Here is a 27,213-nt window from a genome sequence, read left to right as displayed (position 1 = left end):
GGCTCACTTAGTCTTTCTAGGCAAGTGGGACAGGGGTGGGAGGGGTGGGAATCTTCCCATGCCAAATTTCTGTAGGTCCTGGAACCTAGTGAAGATCATTACAGCTTCCTTAACATCTAATAGATAGAGAAAATGCATTCTTAATGAACATTGTAAGTACCTACTCCTTATTCTAATTCTCAAGCTGTTTTTCTTTAAAATGTATTAAAAAATACGTTTATATTGATAAGCAAAATGGAAAAAACAAAAGTCACCTGTTGTCCAGTCATCCAGAGTTAAGAACAATTAACAATGTGGTGCATATAACCTTCCTGAATTCCCAGACGTTTGTGTAGACACAAACATACACACATATTTCCCAAGTATCCATTCTCAATAGTAATAGGATCATGTGATACAAGATGCCCCATCATTTGCTTTTTCTCATTCCTATGTTATTTAATAATATAGCCATACTATCTTTTGGGGGTGTTTCCAATGTTTCTGTTTATAAAGGTTCTGCTTTATCAAGGTCTTTTCTAATTATTTATTTAGGATATCTCCTAGAAATAGAGCTGTTACATTGGAGAGTTATGTTCTCTTTTTTAAGGCTCTTGGCATTGCCACACTACCATAAGAATTTAAATTCCCACCAGTAGTGTGGAAGTGCCCGTTTCCCAATGGAAACGGGTATTAATCATGAGTATTATTTTCTAAACCATTGCTAATCTCGTAAGATAAAACTTGCATTTTTTTACATTTCTTTAATTTTTACTGAGGCTGATTATCTTAAGATATGTTTACTGGCCATTTATATTTCTTATTTACTGCTAAAGTACTTTGCCCATTTTTCTACTGGGGTATATATCTTTTCCTTATCTTTTGTAAAAGCATGTATTATATTTGTTATAATTTTTATTTTTTATAAAATAATTTAAAAGAAAGTTTATGTTATTCATTATATTTAATTTTTTAGTGGCAATTTTTGCTGGCCTTAATTTTTTTCTAGCTCATGTATATGTTTCTGTCTACAGCTTTGTAAAATTGTATGTAAATGAAATTGTTTATTTTGACTTCTAAACCCATTTTGATGTTTTTGCTATCATTTCAAATATATCTTTTTCTGTTATTCTTCTAAATCTTAACAATTCCTCAAAAATCATTCCAGTCTTCATTCACTACTTTCCTTTACTTATTCACCACTTCCCTTCTGTACTTAGTACACTACTTGTTGTTTCATATGCATAATTTTTCTCCTTCCAATTAGATTCTCAATTCCTGACAAGCAAGATTGAGTTTAATAGATTTTGTAACTCACCACAATATTAGGAGTTCCATAAATACCTGAGGCTTAATTGTATTTAGGCAACTTTCCCTCTCTAACTCATCTCCCTTCAACCTTGACTCCATCTCTACCCCGACCCCCACCTTCCTTGAGGCTTGTTTAAGTTTTAACAAATTATTTCCTAGGGGTTCTTTCCATTTCGGCAACACTCGTGAATAAGTTATTTTCTGCTTCTGGATGCAGTAAAATATTCTTTCTTCATTCTCTTTAAAGTTTTTTTGTTTTTGTTTTTTGTTTGTTTTGTTTTGCAATTTCCTAACCTGTTATGGATATTAGAAATGTAATATACTAAAAAGACAAGGTAAAATTGTGAAGAGTAAAGAATAGATGGAAAAACAACTCAGTGGTACATAGTTCTAAAATAATTCATTTAAGATAGAACCCATTTAAATCACTGTAGGTTTAAATAAGGCTACCAGTATGAAATATATCTGTTTAACATATTTTAAACAGAAACAAAAGAAATCAATGTCTATTCCAAATACAGATCCACAATAATAATTTCATAAGCTATACAGGGGAAGAAATCAGTTCTTTATTTTTACCACTTCCATCTGTAGCATAACAATGATAGAAGCAAGGCTGTTCTAAATGCCAGGGCAACAGTATTTGCCCTGTAAGTAAGTGGGGTATTCCTAAGCACAGAGACTCTTAAAGGTCCTGAACCTTGCTAGATAGCAAGATATACTGTACTATTATTTCCAAAGATTTGGCAGTTGTTTGCAACTAGCACACTGACTTCTCACCATCAATATGGAAAATCACTACACAGAAGCAGAAATTAGAGTTCAGTTTTTTAAAAAATAGCAGTTGTTTGCAACTAGCACACTGACTTCTCACCATCAATATGGAAAATCACTACACGGAAGCAGAAATTAGAGTTCAGTTTTTTAAAAAAATATCTTCCTGTGCCCAAAAATAAGTCCTGAGTGCACATGATTGTAAGGAAAAAGGGAAAGGGAAGGCAAAGGAAGCAAGAAAAAAAAAAAAAAAAAAAAACCCTTCTAATTCAAGAGCAAGGTGGAGCACAGATAGCAAATTCCAGGATGTGCTTATTCATGAGAAAGGGAGAGGGGAATTACCATAAACTCGACGAAAACTGTTACTGAACTTAATGCAAATACTTCACAGAAGCTGAAAACACTGATATGGTATCGTCAATACTAGGCAAGTGATTCTCTTAGATTATACAGTGTTGATTTGTATTTTGTACTATTCAACCTGTGTTTTCCAAACAATTAGAAAGTTTGGTGTTTCCAAACAGCAGCATTCCAACAACTTAATTTTTATACTGTTTAAAAATTAATAAAGCACTTTCATACCCACACTTTAAGGCACATAGTTCAAGAACAACACTGTTTTGTGGGCCCTGCTGGGTGTGAGTAAACTGCTGCTTAATGTGCCCTGGCTTTAGTAGCTAGGTGGCAATAGGGAGATTTTTGCTGGAGACTGGTAACTCCTAGGGAAGGCATTTGGATGTTTCCAACTTGGGGAAGACACGAGGGAAGACAGGATCATCACAACTTCCCTGAAGTTCCTGCTTCCAGTTTCACATAACATTTTCTTTCTGTTTCCAGCTCTTTCCCAGGTCACTGTCCATGCTTGAGCACTGTGTATCTCTAGCCATTCCATTTCACCATTTCACATTCATTATTTCACTTGATCCTCATCCACTTCAAGGATGAAAGTCTAGTGTAGTGAGGACAACGAAAACATGCCCAAACTTTCCAGAGATGGGAGGAATGCTTGGTTACATAAATCGGGTTAAGAGGCTGATGGTTGCCACGTCGTGAGTTACATTACAGAGAGGCTCATGGTACAAGGAAATGAACCACCATGTAAGTGAGCTTAGAAGTGCATTTTCCTCCCAGTCAAGCCTTCAGATGACATAGCAGACCCAGACGACAGCTTGACTGCAACTCTGTAAGAGTCTCAAGCACAGGCACTCTGCCAAACTACTCCTAGATTCCTGATGCACAGAAATTATGAAATAATAAATATTTGTTGTTTTAACCTGCTAAGCTCTGGGGAAAGCTGTCACCTAACAATAGCTTATACAGGTAGTCAAAAAACACTGGCAATTAACTCTGCCACACAAACCACTATGTTACAATATCTTTTTATCTATCAAGAAGACAAATGTGCAATTTGAAATAGGTCACTGCCTGAGAAGCAGTTCTGTAAGATTTAGACCTCAACAGTAGATAAAGGAGTTTGTGTCTGGTCTGTGATTATATTGCATCTTGAAATCTAAGAACAATTTGAAACTTATTTCCCCTTCACCCCACTTTCCCTCTTATACACATGTCACACATGCTGAAAATAAGAAATAACAGTTGTCACTTTGGCTGAAAATGGGAAAGCTCGCAACCTGGTTAATAGTCAATACAAGGGTGCTAAGGCCTGCCAAGCATTTGAGTTGGCACTATCATGGTCAAGGGTCAAGACATATTTGTGTCTAAAATATGTGGCTTGAAATACGGACTTCCGTTCCAAGTCAGAAAGAACTCCAGGACTTTTAATGTATCTAGGATATTTCAAGGATACATGCTTCATCAGTTTAACACTTAAAACACCCACAACTTTCAGATCCAACATGCTCATACCAAAAACTAGCTATTCTTTGAACTTAAATAATATTTTTCAGAAGTTACAAACCTGCAATGTGCCTATGATAACAGTTTGCTAAGATTACTTAGGACTTTTGACTGAATTACCTGGAAAAAGTCTACTGAACAACTGAAATAAAAACTAGTCCCTCCTATTTTGTTTCCTACAGTTTCATTACTTTCTTCAGTCTGGTTAATACCATTTTAAAAAGTAAATATTGTGGACGACAGCTTTAAATTTTATTTCAAATATTCTGCCACTGGATTCGGGTTTTGCTTTCTCTCAGCTACATCTTAACAACTAAGATCATAAATCTACTCACTCATTAATATCCGAGTGCCTACTGACCCTCAGTGCTGAGGCACTGTGCTTGACTGTTGCTTTGATAGGTACACAGCCCTTGCCCTGGTGATATTTACGTTCTCTCAGGAGAGAGACAAGAAAATAGTTAAAAATAATTATGATCCATGCTATAAAAGGGACTATTAGAAAACAACAGGGGGCCCAATCTAGTCCAGGACAGGGGGATGGTTCAGAAAGGTTTCCCTGAGCAAGAAACATTTTCATCGACACCTAAAGAATATAAGTTTACTAGCAATAGGGATGAGAGAGAAAAGGATGTACAATGAATCAAAGGCAGGAGGGAACTTTCGGGAACTACAAGAAGGTAGATATGTATATAGCTGGAGAATGACAAGGAAGAGAGATGAAGTTGGAGAGGCAGGTGGGGCCAGATCAGATCATTCAGGACCTTAAGAGACTACATGAAGGATTTTGGATTTCATCCTAAATAATAGAAGCCATTATAAGGAGTTCTCAAATTCCTTATAATGCATTGTAGCATGATTCGACATATTTTGAGATCACTCAGGCTGCCATGTGGAAAATGGATTGGAGAGACAGAGAGTTAATAATGAGAGACTGGTAAGGAAGCTGTTGTTCCAATTGAGATGAAAAAAGGGTAGCTGCTTGAACTAAGATGATGGCAGTAAGAAGAAAGGAGGTAGACTCTAAAACTATTTTAGGAGGTTTCTGGTGATGAACTAGATGTGGGGAGTCAGAGTGAGGGAAATATCAAGGATAATTTTGGCACAAGCAACTGGGTGGATGGTAATGTCATTCACTGAGCTAAGGAACTCTGTGGGAAGGGCAAACTTTTCTTGGGTGGTGATAGGGGCGTGGGGGTAAAAAAGGTGATGAGTTCTATTTTGGACATGTTAAATTTGCAATGCTTCTGAAACACTCAAATGGTGACGTTAAGTAGGTTGGCTGTATGCACCAAGAATAGGAAAGTCTGCCTAAATATAGAAAGTTGGAGTAGTCATTTATATAAATGGTAACTGAAGTCATAGGAATAGAAGATACTGCCTATGGAGAAAATGCAAAGTGAGATGAGAAGAGGGTCCATGACCCAGCACTGATGTGTGTGAACATTTTAAAAAGTCAGGTAGAAGCCGGGCGCTGTGGCTCACGCCTGTAATCCCAACACGTTGGGAGGCCAAGAGAGGTGTATCACTTGAGGTCAGGAGTTAGAGACCAGTCTGGCCAACATGTTGAAACTCCATCTCTACTAAAAAGACAAAAATTAGCTGAGTGTGTTGGTGCATGCCAGTAATCCCAGCTACTCGGAGGCTGAGGCAGGAGAATCGCTTGGACCTGGGATTTGGAGGTTGTAGTGAGCTGAGATCGCGCCATTGCATTCCAGATTGGGTGACAGAGCGAGACTCTGTCACACACACACACACACACACACACACACACACACACACACATCAAGTAGAGAAGGAAGGCAACATGAAAAGGAAACTGAGAAGCAGTGTTGAGAAGACAATCAGAAGAGTGTGACATCACAGATGTCGATGGATTAAATGGTAGCCCCCCAAAATATATATGTCCATGTCCTAATCCATGGAATCTGTGAAGCCTACCTTATTTGGAAAAAAGGGTGTCTGTATATATAATTAAGGACTTTAAGATAAGGAGATCATCCTGAATTATTCAGGTGGGCCCTCAATTCAATGATAGGTATATAAGAGAAAAGCAGAGGGAGATTTAACATACACAGAGAAGAGGAGGAGGCAATGTGACCATGGAGGCAGAGATTGGAGTGGTGTGGCCACAAATCAAGGAATGCCCACAGTCAAAAGAATTTGGAAAAGGCAAAGAACAAATTCTCCCCTAGAGCCTCCAGAGGGAAAGTGGCCCTCCTGATGCCTTGACTTTGGACTTCTGGCCTCCAGAACTATGAGAGAATAAATGTTATTTTAAGACACCAATTTGTGGTAATTTGTTACAGCAGCCACAGGGAATGAATCCAATTCCAGTAAAGTAGGAATACAGAAGGCTGCTGAAAGGTCAAGTAGGAGGAAAACTGAGAAGTGTCCATAGAATTCAGGACCATGGAATCTCTGATGACCTTAATGAGAGCAGTTTCCATGGAGAAAAATGAGAATGAAAGCCAAATGGAGGTAGGATGAATCGTAGGTGATACCAAGTATGAGATAACTCAGAGTCCAGCTGCCAAGGGAAGAGGCAGGAACAGACAGAAACTGGAGTGGTATGAAGTCCACGGAAAGTCTAGTTCATGTTTAAATGTTCATAGAAAGGGTCTAGTGGAGAGGGACAGGTTATACATACAGGAGAGAGAAGGTATAGTTGATAGTGTACGTCCTGGGAAAGCAGAAGGGAATATTTGTTTATTTTCGAATAGCTAATACATTCCCACCATTCAAAATCCAAATGCCTGGGATGCTTAATTAGTAAAAGATGGTTGCATGGTGAGCATGAAATCAGAGCAGTGGGAAGAGCATCAGGAGAAAGATTTTATCCATTACAAAGCCACATGAAACATCCTTACTCCACAGTAGGAAATCTCACTTCCCTGGTGGCAGGAATGCTTATATCCCCCAAGTGTAAGTTGGTCTGCCCAGACAGCTGCTGGATTAATGCATCAAACTCCAACTTTCTAACTTTTTGTTTATTCTTCTAATTTTTCACAGGGTCACACACATACACAAACACAAATGAACATTTTAAAGCTACATAAGCAATACAAGAGATAATTTTATAAAGTCTTTTAAAACACATAGAACTTTTTCTTTTTCTTTTTTTTGAGATGGAGTCTCACTCTGTCACGCCAGGCTGGAGTGCAATGGCGCGATTTTGGCTCACTGCAACCTCCACCTCCTCGGTTCAGGCAATTCTCCTACCTCAGCCTCCTGAGTAGCTGGGACTACAGGCGCGAGTCACCACGCCCAGCTAACTTTTTGTATTTTTAGTAGAGACAGGGTTTCACTGTGTTAGCCAGGATGGTCTTGATCTCCTGACCTCGTGATCTGCCCGTTTCAGCCTCCCAAAGTGCTGGGATTGTAGGCGTGAGCCACCACACCCAGCCAGAACATATTTTTATATAGCATGTCATACTTTGCACTAAGATAATTTCTCTGTCTCCTTGTTTTACAAGATTTTCTTTTACTAAGTAAATAAACCCATCAGATTTTCTCCATTATTTGGTGAAGGATCAAGGAAAAAAAGAGAAAGGGGGAGTAGTTCAGTTTTTGGTGGGGTGAGGAGACATATGACATGTATATAGAATTTTTTTTTAAAGGTTACAGGTAACCAACCCAAATGTCCATCAATGACAGACTGAATAAGGAAAATGTGGCACATATACACCATGGAATACAATGCAGCCATAAAAAAGGATGAGTTCATGTCCTTTGTATGGACATGGATGCAGCTGGAAACCATCATTCTCAGCAAACTATCACAAGAACAGAAAACCAAACACCGCATGTTCTCACTCATAGGTAGGAACTAAACAATGAGAACACTTGGACACAGGAAGGGGAACATCACACACTGGGGCCTGTCATGGGGTGGGGGGAGCGGGGAGGGATAGCATTAAGAGATATACCTAATGTAAATGATGAGTTAATGGGTGCAGCACACCAACATGGCACATGTATACACATGTAACAAACCTGCACGTTGTGCACTTGTACCCTAGAACTTAAAGTATAATAATAATAAAAAAAAGAAAAAAAAAAAGGTTCCAGGTAAATCTTGAATTAGAATGATTTTGTCCCACATACTTCCATTTCATTTATTCCCAGAGAAGCTGCATGGACATTAACAGAAAACAAATTAAGTAGTCATTCTGCTAAGCCTTCCTATATTGACCTCAATGCACAAATGTTCCATTGGTTATCTTCCATTTGATGCAAGAACAGTGCTTGCAAATATGACGTCAGTGAGCTTAAGCAAACAGAAAATGGAGCTTACCTGCAATTACAAGTTAACAAGAAGTTTTCAAAAACGTTTTAGTTGACAAGGAAGTCAGGAAAAAGAGGAAAATCACTTATGTGATCTCTACATTTGTAAAATATATCAAAACAAAGGTAAATTACAAATAGAGGCATTTTCTAAATTAAACTCAAGACTGCCAGATAAGAAAGACAATATAAATACAATCCAATCTCTTTTTCATTAATGTTTAAAACTTGTCCTATACTGACCTATAAGTTTGCCCCGCTGATGAAATGGAATCTGAAAATTGGGATACAGATACTCTGGGAAGAATAATAAAACTGAACTTAATTACAGCAACAGTCTAGTCCCTGGACCAGACCCAAGAAAACAAAACAGAAGCATACTCAAATAGGATTAAGAATGTATTTAGCTGGCCAGGCGTGGTGGCTCATGCCTGTAATCCTAGCACTTTGGGAGGCCGAGGCAGGTGCATCACCTGAGGTCAGGGGTTCTAGACCAGGCTGGCCAACATGGTGAAACCCCATCTCTACTAAAAATACAAAAGTTAGCCAGGTGTGGTGGCAGGCGGCTGTAATCCCAGCTACTCGGGGAGGTGGGGGGTGCAGGGAGGCAGGATAATCGCTTGAACCCAGGAGGCGGAGGTTGCAGTGAGCTGAGATTGTGCCTTCGCACTCCAGCCTGGGGGACAAGAGCAAGACTTGTCTCCAAAAAAAGACTGCATTTAGCAAGTGGCAAGAAGGTCTATTCTAATTGAGCGGTTTTCAGTCTTAGGAGTATATAGAATCGCCTGGAAGTTTTTCCACATCCATACTTTGCAGATATTCTGATTTGCTAGGCCTGAGCCAAGGTCCAATTTTTGTATTTCTGCTTGTTAATTTGCTATAGGTAATTCTGATATATAGAAAGACTAAAGGCTTAAGAACAATTCCTCAAATATAGTGATAACCTCTACCTGGAATAGTCCAAATCCTAATTACCCTAATTCCTACACCAACAGTTCCCAAACTAGTGTTCTACAAACTACAGTCTTGTGAATGTTCTTTGGGGGAAAAAAAAATCATGGCCATGTGTAAATTCATTTTTCTGAAAAGTCCTGTTTAATTTACTAAGCATTTCCCAAATTTACGTATTGTTATCTTTATTACACATATTACATACATTTTTAATCTGGTAACTATTAACAATCCCAAACTTTTAGAAACAACGCCCCAAGGATGTTCTGTGATATCACTATCATTCTACTGGATATGTACAGAACAGTCATAAAATATACTCCACAAGGCATTTAAAGGCAGTTTCAAAGGTAGAATCAAAAGACTTGCCAAAAGTCAGTGGCAAGATTTCTAGATTCAGACCTGCCTTCTAGTCCTCAAGTTCCAACTCCTCGCCCCAAAGCCAATCAACTGTCCTCCTAGAATAACATCAAATAGCAATTAGCACATGGTCCTCGACTTCTCCAGATCAGCTCCAAAAAGACATAGACTATTAATGGGGGAAATATTGTCAAGTCTTTAACAGATAACGTTAATCAAAAACATCCCTATGGGTAAATTATTATATATAAAAAGCTTTTCTCACCAACATGTATCTCTATACATTTCAGACTGATATGATGACAATTTGTTTTTCAAATGCATAATTATATCAAAGAAATGCCACTATAAAAGCCTGAATACAATCTCCGAGCCTAAGGTCTTCCCCATCTTCACCTCCCTCTCACATTTGATTATATGTATATTTGAGAGAGTATCACTCATTATTTGTTTTGGGACTAGTCTATAATCTTGGAAGTTTCTTGAGGGCAAGAATCAAGTCCTTTATAGCTTCCAGCATGCCTCTGTGCACCCACCAGGTCCTTAATAAATAATCTGTTGATTAACTGTCATTTTTAGAATGCTGTATTCTAAATCTCATTTCCTAGGCAGGAAGCCCATGCCCTTAGGGGTTAGGATCTGTGAGTGAGCACTCTTTGTTGAGTATGAACAGTTATTCCCCACAGTCAGTGACAGCACTACTCTGGAATCTGTTTTTGACAAATCAAGTTACTCAAGAGGGATTAAAAAACACTTATTTATATATTTTTTAGTAGAGATGGCATCTATGTTGCCCAGGCTGGTCTTGAACTCCTGGACTCAAGTGATCCTCCTGCCTCAGCCTCCCAAAGTGCTGGGATAACAGGCATGAACCACTATGCCCAGACTATTTTTTGATTTTTATAGAGACAGAGTCTCACTCTGTAGACCAGGCTGGAGCGCAGTGGTGCAATAATGGCTCACTGCAGCACTGAACTCCCAGTCTCAGGCAATCCTCCCACCTCAGCCTCCCAACTAGCTAAGACTACAGGTGTGCACCACCAGGCATGGCTAATTTTTTTTTAAGAGAAGGGATCTTGCTATGTTGCCCAGGCTGGTCTCAAACGCCTGGCTTCAAGCAATCCTCCTGCCTCAGCCTCCCAAAGCGCCAGATTACAGATGTGAGCCACTGTGCCTGGCCAGGGGGGGAGGGGGGGAACACTTCTAATCTAGAAAATGTTGTGTTCTTGTTTACTATTTTAGCATTAATAACACCAAGTGGGCCAGGCACGGTGGCTCAAGCCTGTAATCCCAGCACTTTGGGAGGCCGAGACGGGTGGATCACGAGGTCAGGAGATCGAGACCATCCTGGTCTACACGGTGAAACCCCGTCTCTACTAAAAAATACAAAAAACTAGCCGGGCGAGATGGCGGGCGCCTGTAGTCCCAGCTACTCTGGAGGCTGAGGCAGGAGAATGGCGTAAACCCGGGAGGCGGAGCTTGCAGTGAGCCGAGATCGCGCCACTGCACTCCAGCCTGGGCGACAGAGGGAGACTCCGTCTCAAAAAAAAAAAAAAAAAAAAAAAAAAAAAAAAAAACACCAAGTGACTATAACATTCTCTTCATCTGCTGTATGCTAAGAATAAAAGCTTGCCACAGTGTAATTATCTAAACTAGAAGAAATCCATACAGTGAATCCCAACAAAAATCACAAAAAGGGATCACATGTTCATTTTATTTGACATATTTCTGGAAATAAAGGTTTGCCACAGCTAAGTGGGGAGAGGGGAGCCAAGCAGCATAACACATCTGTAATGAGGTAGCGAAAACAGTATCCACCGGAAATCTTTTCAGGAAGGGTGTCATTTTGGGTTGGAAAAGCTCTTTGAAAGTTAATCTGGGGGAGAAAGAGGGTCCTTGAGGAACCAGGGTAAGGTCAGAACATTTCCTGGGAGAAAGGGGAACATTTATCTGGCTAATGAGGGCACAGTGCTAGACAGAGTGAAGAAGAAAAGTCAAGAGTCGTACATCTCAGAGTATGAAAGGCCTCACACTGTGTAAAATGGACTACACCTTAAGACTTCCAATTTTCAGTAAGACTATCAGGCCCATATAAAATTCAGGAGTGTGTGGATTTTCTGGTGTGGAAACCACTCAAGAGGCAGATTTTATGTCTAAATTGCAACGGCAAGACTTAGTATGAACTGGGGACTTGTCCCGATTTATGAATTGGGAAAGCATTTAAGACAAGTTTCTCTAGGCCTCAAAGGGAATGAGAACCCCACTGGACAATCAAGTTACACAGAAAAAACAAGTATGGTAATCTATCCAAATACAAGGTGGAAAGAATGGCAATAAAATAATAGCTCTTCTAAGTACTTCAGTAACAGTCTTTCTTTTAATCTTCGTAACAATCCCACAAGGCAGGGACTATTAGTCTCCCAATTTTTTTCATATAAATACTCTGCCTTTCATTTATTTATTTAAAACTTTTTTTTAGAGAAAGGGGTCTCACTGTGATGTCCAGACTGGACTTGAACTTCTAGGCTCAAGTGATCCTCCTGCCTCATCCTCTCAAGTAGCTAGGATTACAGGCATGAGCCACCAGAGATTCATTAAACACCTTGCCTAAAGTATAACCTAGTAGTACTAGAATTGGTGCTTAAGCTTAGGTCTTTCTGGTCCCAAAGCCCATGTTCTTAACCACTCCCATGTAGTGACTACCCCATACTCTCACACTTCCCACTTTAGGTCCAGAAAGGCTATAATAGAAAACTCTGATTTGATCTCAAATATTACAAATGGGGTTCGGGGAACCATGCTGAAGAAAAATGCTATTCAACAAAAGTACTGAGGTCTTTGGAAGGAAAACACAAACCAATCACAGCATATGGTAGCTTATTTAAATCAAAATAAATTACATTCCCTACCATGAACATATGAAGCTCCATTTAATTTGAAGCTTGCTAATACTTTTAGGACGAGAAAGCAATCCTCCAAATAGGTCTACAATCCATTATGCACAATTCCAATATCCAAACGGCTCTAAAAACCATGAATTTTTCATATGTTTTATGTCAAAACTTACAGGACAGTAAAATTTGGCCTGAACTGATATGAAGCTATATACAGCCTTTATCTACTCACTTAGTGTGAATACTCCTGTTTTGCTTAGAAATATTAATGTATGTGACTAAGGATGTTGCTCCAGACACACCGAGGCATTCGTAATACAGAGAAAGCATCTTCCTAAACCTGAAAAATTCTGAATTCTGAGAGTTGTCTAGTTCCAAGGGCTTTGGACCCTCTATGGACCTGTATTCCAAAGAATTTAAAAAACAATTTCCAAGGATGATTAGATCAGAGGCACTCAGTGTTTAGGATTTCATAAACCAGGAGATTTTAAAAAATATTGAGGACAATATAGGATTCCAATTAAAAACCATACAAAGATGGTAAAAACATCCTCATCAACATCATTCTATAAAAGGATGTTTTAGCACCAAAAAAACCCAAGAAGGCCTTAATTCAATGCAAAGGACAATTCTTTAAACTGAATAAATTTAATGTTACGAAAAATAGTATGTGGTCCTTATATTTCTTATTTCACAATAAGCTGGTGAAAATTCACCTGGGTCTAGCACTGATCTGATCTGAGGCATACAGTCCAGGAGCCTACATAAAATTACCTGGGAAAGTTATTAAAAAATGCAGACCCAACCAAGATCGTGCCACCATACTCCAGCCTGGGTGACAGAGCAAGACTTCGTCTCAAAAAAAAAATGCAGACCCCCCCACCCCCGCTCACCTCCCAAACAGGTTCCATCCTAGGAGATCACAATTCAGATGGTCTGAAGGTGGGGCGCAAAATCTGTATGGTTTTCTAGAAAACAGTCTGGGTTGTTTTTGATGTGCAGCCAAGCTTCAGAGCCACCGGTTTAATCTGTGGGTTCTAGTTCTACCCTTCTTCACTCAAATTCTTCTCTGAGGGGTAAGGGGGGAAAAACAGGAATGTTTCCAAGTAGGGAATCTTCCTAACCCACTGTTTGTAATACTAGTTATTCCTTCAAACAGTCTAGGCTGAACCAGCTGGTCAACTGAGGCTATTAGCCGTGGAACGATAGAAATTAGTGTTGACAATCAAGAAAAACTTGTTAAAGCAAAACTCCTCTATGAAAAGGTGTGGCTTCCAGAGTTTCTTTTCTCTTCAACCCAAAGATTCTACAGATTCTACATATGATGCCTAAGTTCAGCGCAGATATCTCTGTGCTGACAATAATAACAATAAATAAAACTTTAAAAAATACATGAGTGTGTACTTTATATATATGTATATCTATGTGTGTGTGTATCTATGTGTTCCTTCGAAGCTGTCTTCATTATCCAGCTTCTATGCCAGGTCTTTGATTTTGGCCTTGATTTTTCATCTTCAAATGGAGTACAAGAATTACCAGTAATACCTCAGTTGAGGTAAAAATCCTATAAAAATGGAAAACCCATAGCATGCTTGATGATTAATGAAGCAGACTATATTATCCAACAAGTCTTTTATCTTATCATTCCAATAAGATAAAATAATCACAATGATTTCTCTTTTTTGGAAAAAGTTTCTCTTATTCTCCTACATTACTGTTTAAAATAATCTTAAGAAACATGTCTAATATCTTTAAAAACACACAAAAGTTTCAATTTAATAAGTACTCAAAGCTCTTTACCAGTTTTAAAAAATACAAGGCCCTTCTAAAGTAAGGCTAAATGCTAAGTGATGGGGGAGAGAAAAAGGACATAAATAACTCCTACTGTCTTGGGGTTAATCACTAAATCCTATTTGACTAGAATCTCCTGGCCTCTCTAAGCCTTGCAAATGAAACGGAGTTTCTCACTAGATACTTGGCTATGACTTCCAAAAATAAAAAAACAAGAACTGTGTTATGTCACTGTGTATTGCTTGTAACCTGAACTCCACACTAGGCTGGGATCAAGGGTTGAATCTGTCATGATTTGTTCCATAACCTGCGTGCTTCTCATCCCAGACCAAACAGCTTTCTTCTAGAGTTCTACAACTTTTAGTATATAAGAGTGGTTCTCAAAAATGTAGTCTCTGGACCAGCAGCATCAGAATCACCTGAGAACTTGTTATAAATGCGAATTCTCAGGCCCCACCCTAGACCTGATGAATCAGAAACTCTGGAATAGGGTCCAGCAATCTGTGTTGCAATAAGCCCTCCAGGTGTTCAAGAACCTCTGGCATATAGCACTTAGAAAAATGTATTTCTTTCTGTAGGCCCAAAGCCAGGGATACTGTATATTCTATCTTGATAAGAAATAATGACATCCAATTAAAAGACATATATCTCCTTTCTACTCTCACCCTCCATCCAACGTGTTTTATTTTTATTAGTTAAATAAGAACAAATGGCAATCAGAGACTTAGTCTAAAAAGTGTATTTACAGGTGTCAGTTCTCATCCGGCCTGATCTCATACAATACCATTTACATCCTCTTACATCTAAAGTTTTAGAAAAGGATCTTCACAATGTAAGTCTCAGGAACACTAGGAGTTCTATAATAAAACGCCAAGTAGATCCGAATGTCCAAACTTACTAAGAGAAGAAAAGTGGAATTATTGGCTATATATATATATTTTAATTTTTTTTGAGACGGAGTCTCACTGTTGTCTAGGCTGGAGTGCAGTGGCACGATCTTGGCTCACTGAAACCTCTGCCTTCCCAGTTCAAGTGATTCTCCTGCCTCAGCCTCCTGAGTAGCTGGGATTACAGGAGTCCATCACCATGCCCAGCTAACTTTTCTATTTTTAGTAGAGACAGGGTTTCACCATTTCACCATGTTGGTCAGGCTGGTCTCAAACTCCTGACCTCAGGTGATCTGCCCACCTGGGCCTCCCAAAGTGCTGGGGTTACAGGTGTGAGCCACCACGCCCAGTCTATACTTTTGAATTGCATTCTACAGGAAATTAAAGTTTTGAATTTTTTTCACCTTCATAACTTCCAAGTTAACAGAATTAAACCAGAATACTCCATTCTTTCAAAGCCTCTAGCCAGGCAAAGTTTTACTGTATTGCTTCTTGCTTTCAATGGATATGAAGCAGAGTCCTGGTAGGCACACTATGTTACTTGCAAAGATGCAGAACTAAACGGCTCGGTATTTAGTATTAAAAACAAAAGCCCTTAAACCTCAGATGGTAAGGGTAATACCTTGCACTAGCAACAAAGCCTCAAATATGAAGAGATACCAAGAACACCACTAGCAAACAAAAATAAGCTCTGGGCTGGGAGCAACAGCTCACGCCTACAATCCCAGCACTTTGGCAAGCCAAGGAGGGAGATTACTTGAAGTCAGGAATTCAGGACCAGCCTGGGCAGCATAGCAAATTCATATCTCTACAAAAAATTTTTCAAATCTGCTGGGCGTGGTGGCATATACCTGTAGTCCTAGCTATCTGGGAGGCTGAGGCGGGAAAATCACTTGAGCCCACGAGTTTGAGGCTGCAGGATCTAAGATCATGCCACTGCACTCCAGCCTGGGTGACAGACTGAGACCTAGATAATTACATTCTGCTCTACTCCTGTTTACACTAAAATCACTAAGTTAAAATGCTTTCATTCAGCCCAATAAAAATAAAGTGAAATGCGACTTTGGAGCTTGGCTAGCAAAAAAAGAAAGAAAAAATAAAGCAAAAGGACAACTTAGTGGGAGACAGTTTTGGTAACTTCAATGACAGATAAAAGGTTTGTATCCTTAGCCTATAAAGAAATCTTTAAAATTACTCAGAAAAAGAAAATGATAGAAGAGATAAAATTTTATAATTTTATAAAATTACTCAGAAAAAAACAAATACTTTCCAACAGAAAATAGGCAATGGAGAAATAGGCACTTCCTACAAGAATAAAAATGGCCAATAAGCATTTAAAAAAGACTCAAAAGCACTAGAAATTAAAGAAAATGTAATTAAAACAATGAGACTTTCTGCCTAAAGATGAGCAAAGATGACAAATGGAAGGGGGAAACTGGAACTCCGTCACTGTTGGTGGGAGTATATACTGAACCCATTTTCCTATAGGATAATTTGAAAATTTCTATTAAAAACCCTAAAACTATTTTTTGTTATTTTCCTCCAGAAATTCTACTTCTATGAATTCAGTCCAAAAATGCTTGCTCGAGTCCATTAAAATGTATATATAAGGAAATTCACCTCTGGAGTGGCAATGATTCACTTAATATACAGCCAGCTATTAAAAATGATGATGCCAGGATATATTTACTGCCACAGAAACATGCCCAAAATATAGTAAGTGACAAAAGACTATATTTCATGATTCTACTTTTAAAAATGTTTACATGCATAAAAAAAGTATAAAAAGCAGCAAACCAGAATGTTTTGAGTGCCAGAATTAAAGCATTTTCTTTTTTTTCTTCTTTTTTTTTTGAGACAGCATCTTACTCTGTCGAGTGCAATGGCGCGATCTCAGCTCACTGCAAGCTGCGCCTCCCGGGTTCACACCATTCTCCTACCTCCTGTAGCTGGGACTACAGGTGCTTGCCACCATGCCCAGCTACTTTTTTTTTTTTTTGTATTTTTAGTAGAGGCGGGGTTTCACCATGTTAGCCAGGATGGTCTCGATCTCCTGACCTCGTGATCTGCCCGCCTCAGCCTCCCAAAGTGCTGGAATTACAGGTGTGAGCCACCGCGCCCAGCCTAAAAGTTTTTCTTTATATTTTGTTAAATTATTGTAAAAAGAATGTGATTTCCTTTATAATCAGGGATAAGTGTTATTTTCCACATCCATTCTTTTTCTTATTTTTCTCATGTATGTATCCCATGTAGGCTAGAGAGCTTGACTCCCTGCCTCTTGAGGTAAATCAGCCCATTCTCGGGATGTGCACTACACAAAGCTGCCCCATATTCCTTTTATTTTACAAGTTCTGGAAACATTTTTGTTTTAAATTGTTTTATTGTTCTCAGAGTATTTTTTAAAATATATGAAATTGAGGAAAAGACAAAGGAAAGGCTGACTCTCCACCTTCCTGGGGCAATTCTTCCAATTTTTGCTGTTATTGCTATGTATTTGCTGGGTACTAAAAAGATGGGCAGCCCTGTAGAACCTTTTTCTTATCTCGTTCTCATAATCCCATTTCATTCCTTCATTCACTTATTTTTAAAAGGGTAATGTATACAAATACATAGTTCAAAAAAATTTAAAATATAACTATCTATAAATGTATGTGGCAAAATCCCATTCATAGTCCTATTCTCCCTCCACAGCCAAACACTTTTAATTGGTTTCTTATATATCATTTCAGAAGTTATCTCTGCAAACACACATGTATATTCTTATTCTACTCTTCTCTCTCAACACAAAAAGTAGCATATCATATACACTATACCATACATATACCATTCCTTGTTCCTTTTTTAAAAACACACACGATATCTAGTTCTTCTACATGAGTACATAGGTCTTTCTCATTCTTCTTTACAACTACACAGTATTCCATCATTTGGATGTACCATCGTTTACTTAACTAGTTCCCTGATGGCAGGCACTGAAGTCATCCCTATCATACTAGTACAAACAATAATGCCAAGCATAACCACCTACACATACCAAATTCATTTCTGAAGGTGCCTTTCATGAGGCCTCTGTTTAAATCACCACAAGCCCACATAGTCACTAGGCTGAAAAGTTAGCCCCTTTTTTAGTTTTCATTATGTACAGCAGCATGTAACAAAAGATTCCCTTGGACAAAGCAAATGAACTCTTTGGGGATTTATTTCATAAAAATAAATGGATAAACAGAACACCTAGGAGGAACCATTTCTATTTAACCATGCATATGTATGTATATAATACATGTATATGGACAAAAAGTATAAAATAAATCAATCAGGCCGGGCGTGGTGGCTCAAGCCTGTAATCCCAGCACTTTGGGAGGCCGAGATAGGCGGATCACCAGGTCAGGAGATGGAGACCATCCTGGCTAACACGATGAAACCCCGTCTCTACTAAAAAACACAAAAAACTAGCCGGGCGAGGTGGCGGGCACCTGTAGTCCCAGCTACTTGGGAGGCTGAGGCACGAGAATTGCGTAAACCTGGGAGGCGGAGCTTGCAGTGAGCTGAGATCCGGCCACTGCACTCCAGCCTGGGCAACAGAGCGAGACTCCGTCTCAAAAAAAACAAAACAAAACAAAATAAATCTATCAAAGCACTAACCACTGTCTCAGTATGGTGGATCTGTGGAGTACTTTGTAGTACCCCACTCCTAGACAATCAATTATTTCTAATTTCACAACAGTGAATATGTACTATTTCTGCAATATAAAATATTTTAAAATGTTAACTCAAATTAAGGTGGATACATTCCTTCAGTCTGTCCTATATTTGTATAGTGCTCCACAGTGCTCAAATATCACTTCCTTTTAGAAAAATATTTGTTTATTCTTTCAAATATAGAGACAGGGTCTCGCTCTGTTGACCAGGCTGGTCTTGAACTCCTGGATTCTCCCACCTCTGCCTCCCAAAGTGCTGGTATTACAGGCGTGAGCCATCATCATGCCCAGCCAGCTTCATTTGAGAAATCTTTCCCCGTCACTCCATATATTACTAATTATTATTCTTGTTTAGATAGCATTTTTGTTATACCTCTATTACCTCACCTGTCACATGATAATCAGCTGCTCACCCATCTGTCTCCCTTGATTGCTCATGAGCTCCTTGAGAAGAAGTCTCATTTTCAGGACCCTGAACAGTGTGCAACACATAAATGTTTCACAGGCAGAGAAGAAGTAAATGATTTCACTACAGTGTAATCATTCCCAGAATTCAATTACCTGTATTTCTAAATTGTTCTAGATACTTGGCCAACAACCTGAGAATGTTTTACTCTTTCCCTAAAACTTCCATCCATTACTGAGTGTCTATGGTCATAGCTAACTCAATTGTGACATGCCCTCTGGCCAAGCCCATTTATAGTTTTTCCTCTAAATGATTTTTAATTTTTGTTTTTATTTGCTCTTTGTATTAAAAATACAAAGGACACTTATTTCTAATACAAAGAGCACAAAAGTAAACTTCATCATCTCTATCTCTGCGCCTTTGCACCTGCTAGACTCTGTTTGGAATGATGTCTCAAGGTTTTATTCACCTGGAAAGGATTCCTACTCACCCTTAAACAATCAGCTTAAATACTACCTTCTCTGGGAAGCCTTTCTATTCTCCCATTCTTTCAGTAAGAGTTCAGAATTCTCACAGTTGAAACTGTAGACCCTGCCCTCATGGAGCTCATGATCTGGTATGAAAAAGAGCCATATGAACAAATAACCACACTATAATACTAAATGTAACACCAAAAGGGAGATGTATTGACTATTTGATATGTGTCAATTACCTTGTTAGATTCTTTATTAACAATTATCTATGATTACATTAGATAAGTGTTTGAATTGGACAAAAGGCCATGAAACTCTAGAACTTCTATACTTTCAATTGTCTTCTAAAGAAACTCTCCAAAGGGTTCTTTTAGAATATGCTACAGTCATACTGAGAGGTGAGGACAGCTGGACTTCCTGAGTCGAGTGAGGACTTGGGGAACTTTCCTGTCTTACAAGAAGATTGTAAAATGCACCAGTCAGCGTTCTGCAAAACACACCAATCAGCACTCTGTAAAACACACCAATCAGCACTCTGTAAAATGCACCAATCAGCACTCTGTAAAATGCACCAATCAGCAGGATCCTAAAAGTAGCCAATTGCAGGGAGGATTGAAAAAAGGGCACTCTGGGATAGGCCAGAAACGGAACACGGGAGGGGACAAATAAGGGAATAAAAGCTGGCCAACGGAGCCAGCAGCTGCAACCTGCTTGGGTCCCCTTCCATGCTATGGAAGCCATGTTCTTTCACACTTCACAATAAACCTTGCTACCGCTCACTCTTGGGGTCTGTGTCATCCTTAAGAGTTGTGACACTCACCGCGAAGGTCTGGGGCTCCATTCCTGAAGTCAGTGAGACCATGAACCCACAGGCAGGAACTAACTCTAGACACAATATAACTATTGTGTGACTGTGGCATACACAAAAAGCGTATCTGTAGCATATCTGTGTGATTGATAATGCATACAACCAACCTTACTTCTTTGGCCACAAGTGACTGGACCAGGGCTCAGTGCTTCAGCTAAGGACAACATATAGGCTGAACTTCAGGGAGATCAATCATCAAGGACATGGCATAGCTCAAAATGCTCCCTAATAGGGGTCTTCTGTTTTTAGAAGGTGACAGACTAATCCAATCAGATATTCTCTCTTGGAAAATACAAATGTTGAGTGAATGAAGGAAAAGAGGGCAGGTCTTCAGAGCTCAAATACTAAATACTGCTAAATTAATGTTCTATGAGGTTTTGAAAATACTAGGGCCAAGAGACAATATGGCTGCTTAGATGACTTCCCATCCAAGTTTACATTCAGCCCTCATCACCAAAGCTGATATGTGTGTGCCTCTTCCTTGCAACCCACCAGGGACTAACATATTATATACCACTTCTGAAATTAGGAAACAGGCTCAGAAGTCCAAGAGCTTGACCAAAGGAACTCAGTTGGTAGGTAGCAGAACCATAATTCAAAGACTCAGGTCAGCATGATTCTTCTGTGGTATCCTGCCACTTACATGGGCAAGTGGCCTCAAAATCAATAAAAGACAAGTAGAGGCTGACATGCAACAATGGAGAGAGGCTCAAAAGGAAAAGTTTTTACACAAAAATAGAAAAGAAATGTTCTGGAAATATGTCTGGGGATGTGAAGTAGGAGCAGGCACACCAGGTTTACCTTGGTCAAGTGAATCTATAATTCCAACCTGGACTGGGCCTCTCCCCAGAGCTCCTGACATAGCTATCTGTCTTTCTTATGCAAATATAAAATCCACAGGGCAGGACCTTAATCTCTAGCTTGTTCACTACAGATTAAAGCAGAGTTTGAGGCTGGATGCAGAGGCTCACGCCTGTAATCCCAGCACTCTGGGAGGCCAAGGTGGATGGATCCCCTGAGGTCAGGATATCGAGACCAGCCTGGCCAACGTGGTGAAACCCTGTCTCCACTAAAATGCAAAAATTAGCTGGGCATGGTGGTGTGAGCCTGTAATCCCAGCTACTTGGAGTCTGAGGCAGGAGAATCACTTGAACCCAGGAGGCGGACATTGCAGTGAGCTGAGATCGTGCCATTGCACTCCAGCCTGGGCGACAAGAGCGAAACTCCATCTCAAAAAAACAAAAACAAAAACAAAAACAAAACCAAGTTGTGTTTTTTTGAAGCAGAGTCTCACTCTTGCCCAGGCTGGAGTGCAGTGGCACGATCTTGGCTCACTGCAGCTTCCACCTCTTGGGTTCAAGCAAGTCTCTGCCTCAGCCTCCTGAATAGCTGGGACTACAAGCGCCTGCCACCACTCCTGGCTAATTTTTTTGTATTTTTAGTAGAGACAGGGTTCCACCATCCTGGCCAGGTTGGTATTGAACTCCTGACCTCGTGATCCACCTGCCTTGGCTTCGTAAAGTGCTGGGATTACAGGCGTGAGCCACCGCGCCCGGCCGAGTCTGACTTATAGTAAGTGCTTAGTATATAACAAATGAACAAACTGAACAAATGAATATATGATAAATGAATAAATACATGAATAAATGTACAAACTATCAAATAAGCTAAAGAAATACTCCACATTGTTGGGGAAAAGGGTTAACATGAAACAGACCCTAGCAGTCACTTACGAATACAGTTCATCCTCATTATTTGTGGATCCCATATTTGCAAATTTGCTTGCTTGCTAAAATGTCTTTGTAATCCCCAAATTAATACTTGTGGAGCTTTCAAGGTGACTCATGGATATACACATAGCAGTGAAAAATATGTCACTCCTTGCCCACATCCCAAGCTAAGATCAAATAAGGTGACCCTCAGCCTCGTCTCAGCTCTCATACAAGACTGACCAGAGGACAGAGACAGCAGAGGGCAGTGCAGCGTAGTGCAAGCAGCTCTGGCTCTGGGGCCATCTGGACGAGTCTGAATCTTAACTCTGGCACCTGTTAGTGGAGTGGCCTCAGGCAAATCGCTTAACACTTCTGTACTTCCTTTATTCTTTTGTAAATAAAGAAAATTCAATCTACCAGGATGAGTTGTTTTTAGGAATTAAGATAGCAATCTATGTGAGATATCTATATACGTATATATTTTCCTTGGGAACAAGGGTTGAATATTTGATAATCCAGTGTTCTTGGCAACTTTACGGAATATAACTACTGCAAATAATGAGAATCGACTATAATTATTTATAAAGAAATAACAGAGAAGTAGGCAAAAACAATTATTTGGATGAGGCAGAGGCAGGCTTCAAGATTTTGAAGAAACAGAATTTCACCAGGCACATGAGGTGTGCAAAAGGCATGCAAGGAATGGTGCCTACAGAGAGAGGTGCAGGTGGTGGAAAAAAACAGGTAGGTTCAGGAAATGGCACTTCAGAAAGTCTAGAGCAGTAGAAGATGAGGTCGGATCACGGTGCCATCGTGCTTCCCTGAACCCTGTATATTCCTTGTACTGCAGAACCTCACTCTTTGCATTTAATTATTGGTTTCTAGTTCTCTCTTCCATTAAACTGTGAGGTCAAGGTCTCTAAGGTCCTCAAGGTCAAGGTCTCTAAGAAGAAATCATAGCTAGAGTCCTCTAAATTTGCAAACAAGTTATTATTAAACACAAATATTCCCAAAAAAGACTGTACAAAAATAACTTTGGTTTTCAGCTTCAGTCATAGCAATTCACAACTGGTACAGATTTGCAATTTGTCCAGGATTTTTCTCTGATGACTGCTGTAACTCTCATAAACTCTTTTCATTGTTTTAGACACCCAGTCATTTGTTGGAACAGTTTTAAGATCTTGCTCTTTTTAGTGTAATTGATTAATTGGTTGATTGACTGAGACGGGGTCTCACTATGTTGCCCGGGCTGGTCTTAAACTCCTAGGTTCAAGCAATCCTCCTGCCTCAGCCTCCTAAGTGGCTGGGATTACAAGCACACACCACTGTGCTAGGCTGTAGTGTGATTTATTAACAAGGCTTAAACATATGGTCCATTAGACAAGGCTGCCACCTCAGAGTAAAGACTTCTTTTAATTCACTATAATAGACATTTTTCTTTCTATGCAAGATACAATTTTACCACAGTAAAATACAAGGAAGCATATTGATATATACATTACAAACAGGATAAGGAAAGCAATATACTTTTTTTTCACAAAAGCTTGCAAAATTCTGGCCAAAACACAGTTAACACGATGTTAAACTCACAGCTTACATTTCTCCACTGAAAGCTAGGAAAAACAATTCCAATTTTTCTAAAGTCAGGAAACTAAGCACTGTGAGAATTTACAAGATTTTGTAAACTTGTATATTCTCCCCACCCCGATATACAAGTAGCCAAAGGAGCCTATCAGTCTTACCCCAACACTTCAATCTCCTCCAACCTCCAAAATAATCACCGTCCAATATCTGAGTTTATATTTTCAAACATCTAAAATCTTAATCAAAACTAAGAGCAGTGCATTAGCTTTTCCCCATAAAATTATTGGTAAAATTTTACTCAGGCACAACATAGTTTGTGCTGTTACTTAGAAACATATGGCTAGAACCGACGTTACTAGAAACCAAACGAATATACTATGAAGGTTAAAAGGGAATAGGGAACGTTGTTTTTAAACAGATTCAATGCTGTTATTATCCATTCATAGGTTGGCTGTGATCAAATCACACTGTGCTGTACAACTAAGTATGCTCTATATTTTATGACAAAATAGGGTAGCCAGGTCCTTACACTGCAAACTCCCAGAAACCCCAGTTAAGCTGTTTAAAGTATAATCCAGTTCAATTTACTTAAAATAATAGTAACAAAATTTAAATCCCTTCCTTCTAGTTAGCCCTTTTCAACTGCATTTTCAGCAATTACCACCAAAAGAACTGCATTAGGACAAAGATTCTAGAGCGGGTATAATGATCAAATGCCATCTTAAGGAAGGCAAAAACAGTTTACCATGAACAAAACCGATTAAAGTTCCCAACCTTGCCAAACTCCCTGTTCAACGTATTCTGCCTCTCTCGGTTCACCTTCCAGCTGCCTGGAAGAGGCAAGTGGAAAATGTTAGTTTTCTGGAGAGATGAGAATGGAATTTAGAGGTTGGTCGGGGGTGATGGACTCACTCACGGACTGCAAGGCACAAGAGAAGTGGCGAACGTCTCCCAGGCAAATGAGGCATGAAGAATGAGGGCTGGAGTCAAGGGGGAGATGGAGCAAGTATAAAATCGCAGAGGACGCGCAGGGGCCCGCGAATGGGGGAGGGGCACGACGCGCAATCCCTCCCCTCCAGCCCGGGGAGAGGGGCGGGGGATGCCGCGCGGGTCAATTTGCCTAGCATTGTTGCACCTGGGTAGCAATGGGACTCAGGCCAAGAATCCGGTTCGAGTGTTAGGCGGACGCTGAGGGGAGTCAGGAACATGGGTGGGGGTAGGGGTGAGGGGGAAACAGAGCACCTGTGCGGGGGGAAAGGGACGAAAACCCGCTATCGCCCCGGAGGGGCAGGGGCTGACCCCAGCGGACGCCCCTTTTCGCCGATGGCCGCGAGGTGGGATCCCGTGCGCTTTCCCTCCCCACAGGAGCTCGGGCAGGCGCGTGCCGCCCCTCACAGCCCCGACGGTGGCAGAAAGGGAGGCGCAGGGCGCCCCCAGAGCCAGGAGAACAGCGCTTCCCTCGAGTCCTTTCCCCAGCAGCCCGGGCACCCGAGCCCACCTGGGCTGACCAGAAGCCCCTCCTTCAGATCGTACTCTGCCACTCCTCCGAGAGCTTAAGCCGTTGCCGTAGAGGTCGCCGTCGCCAGAACAGTCTCGGCCTTTAGTACCAAAGCGTGAAACACAGCACCCGAGAAGCGCCACTCCACTTGCCAGGTTACCTCTTACTGCACACTGCCTCCTCGCCCCGCCCCCGAACCCAAGCCATTGGTTACCGGGCACCGCCCCATTCGTCTATTGGATCGAAGAGGATGCCGTTCGGGCACCTAGAATGGCATATGTGGTTTTTATTGGTCTAAATGTGAAGCAGTGCCCGCCCACTCTCTCAGAAGTTTCAGCTTCTGATTGGTTTTAATGTCTGTCTTTTCTCTTCCTTCATTTTTTTTTTTTTTTTCCTGTGGTGGAACACCTCCTTGTGGGAGACGCCGGCTCTGACTGGCTGAAAGGACGCTACGCTAGCCTGGGATAGGCATTGGGCCAAGGATGCGCCCGGCCCATTCGTTGGGGAGGAGACCAAGGCACCGCACTCTGGGTTTGTTTACACAGGCTCTTGCTCCAGCTTCCTCTATTGGCTGAGCTGGAAGCCAGTGCCACCGAGTTTTGCCTGTCAGCCTGCAAGGAGGACGGTAGGGGTGGGCCTCGGTAGGATTTCCCCCAGCTGTCAATTACCAAAGGAAGAGCTTTGATGCAAGCTGCTTCGGACCTGGTGCTATTCTCTGTAGGGAAAATTAAGGAGTTGGGCTCCTTGGGATGCTGGAAGGAAGCAAAGCGACGCTGGAAGGAAGCCGACGGATGCTTCCACGTTTCTAGAAACAAACCTAACTTCTTGAGTGCTTTAAAAAAATAAAACTTGGCCGAGCGCGGTGACTCACGCCTGTAATCCCAGCACTTTGGGAGGCCGAGGCGGGCGGATCACAAGATCAGGAGTTCGAGACCAGCCTCGCCAGTATGTTGAAACCCCGTCTCTACTAAAAATGCAAAAATTAGCTGGTGGGCGTGGTGGTGGGCGCCTGTAGTCCCAGCTACTCTGGAGGCTGAGGCAGGAGAATCACTTGAACCCGGGAGGGAGAGGTTGCAGTGAGTCAAGATCGCACCACTGCTCTCCAGTCCGGGCAACAGAGTGAGATTCCGTCTCAAAAATAAATAAATAAATAAATAAAATAAAAACTAAAATAAAACTTTATATCCCCTCTTGGATTTATGATATCCAATCTGCCTGCAAAGGACTTCGAATTGTATTCCACAGGAAGTGGGGATTTCTTTGTGGAGCTCTTACTTTATACATTTTTCTCTCCGCCTCCCCCCGCCACCTCTCAAGCTGACTGTATACATGACACAAAGTTAATAAGAGATTGCAGAATGAATGGAAAAAGATAAAAATGAAGAAGACAAACTCAAATAACAATTATAGATATTAGCTATATACTTTGATACGGTTTGGCTCTGTGTCCCCACCCAAATCTCATGTTGAATTATAATTCCCAATGTTGGAGGAGGGACCTGGTGGGAGGTGATTGGATCATGGGGGCAGATATCCCCCTTGCTGTTTTCATGATAGTGAGTGAGTTCTCACAAGATCTGATGGTAAAAAAAGTGTTTGTCACTTCCTCCTTAGCTCTGTCTCCCTCTTGCCAACATGTGAAGACGTGCTTGCTTCCCCTTTGCCCTGATTGTAAGTTTCCTGAGGCCTCCGCAGCCATGTCTCCTGTACAGCCTGTGGAACTGTGAGTCAATGAAACCTCTTTTCTTTATAAATTACTCAGTCTCAGGTAGTTCTTTATAGCAGTGTGACAATGAAGATGCACCCATGGTGTTTATACTGTAGTGAAGGAGACTGACAACAGAAAAGTAACCAATAAATAATAAAATAGTATGTTATGAGTA

General features: G+C 40.5%; 1 protein-coding gene across 2 annotated transcripts in view; it reads right to left on the bottom strand.

Annotated features, from left to right (window-relative positions):
• PAIP2B (poly(A) binding protein interacting protein 2B) overlaps nucleotides 1-25,503 on the bottom strand; it is a 41,377-nt gene extending 15,874 nt beyond the window's left edge. Inside the window, exon 1 of one of the 2 annotated variants that reach the window (XM_011945204.1) lies at nucleotides 25,331-25,503. Coding sequence is in view for 1 of the 2 variants with exons in the window: in XM_011945202.1 (XP_011800592.1) it covers nucleotides 24,749-24,800 (52 nt within the window). In the remaining variant the exon portion in view is untranslated. Of the gene's footprint in view, nucleotides 1-24,748; nucleotides 24,833-25,330 lie in introns of those variants that run through there. The other variant, XM_011945202.1, reaches the window with a different exon arrangement.
• Nucleotides 25,504-27,213: the final 1,710 nt, after the last annotated feature.

This window comes from Colobus angolensis, unplaced genomic scaffold (genome assembly GCF_000951035.1).
Source record: "Colobus angolensis palliatus isolate OR3802 unplaced genomic scaffold, Cang.pa_1.0 Scaffold24, whole genome shotgun sequence".
Taxonomy (NCBI): Eukaryota; Metazoa; Chordata; class Mammalia; order Primates; family Cercopithecidae; genus Colobus; species Colobus angolensis.
The sequence above is the reverse complement of the archived record's forward strand: the minus strand, read 5'-3'. Positions and strand labels throughout refer to the sequence as shown.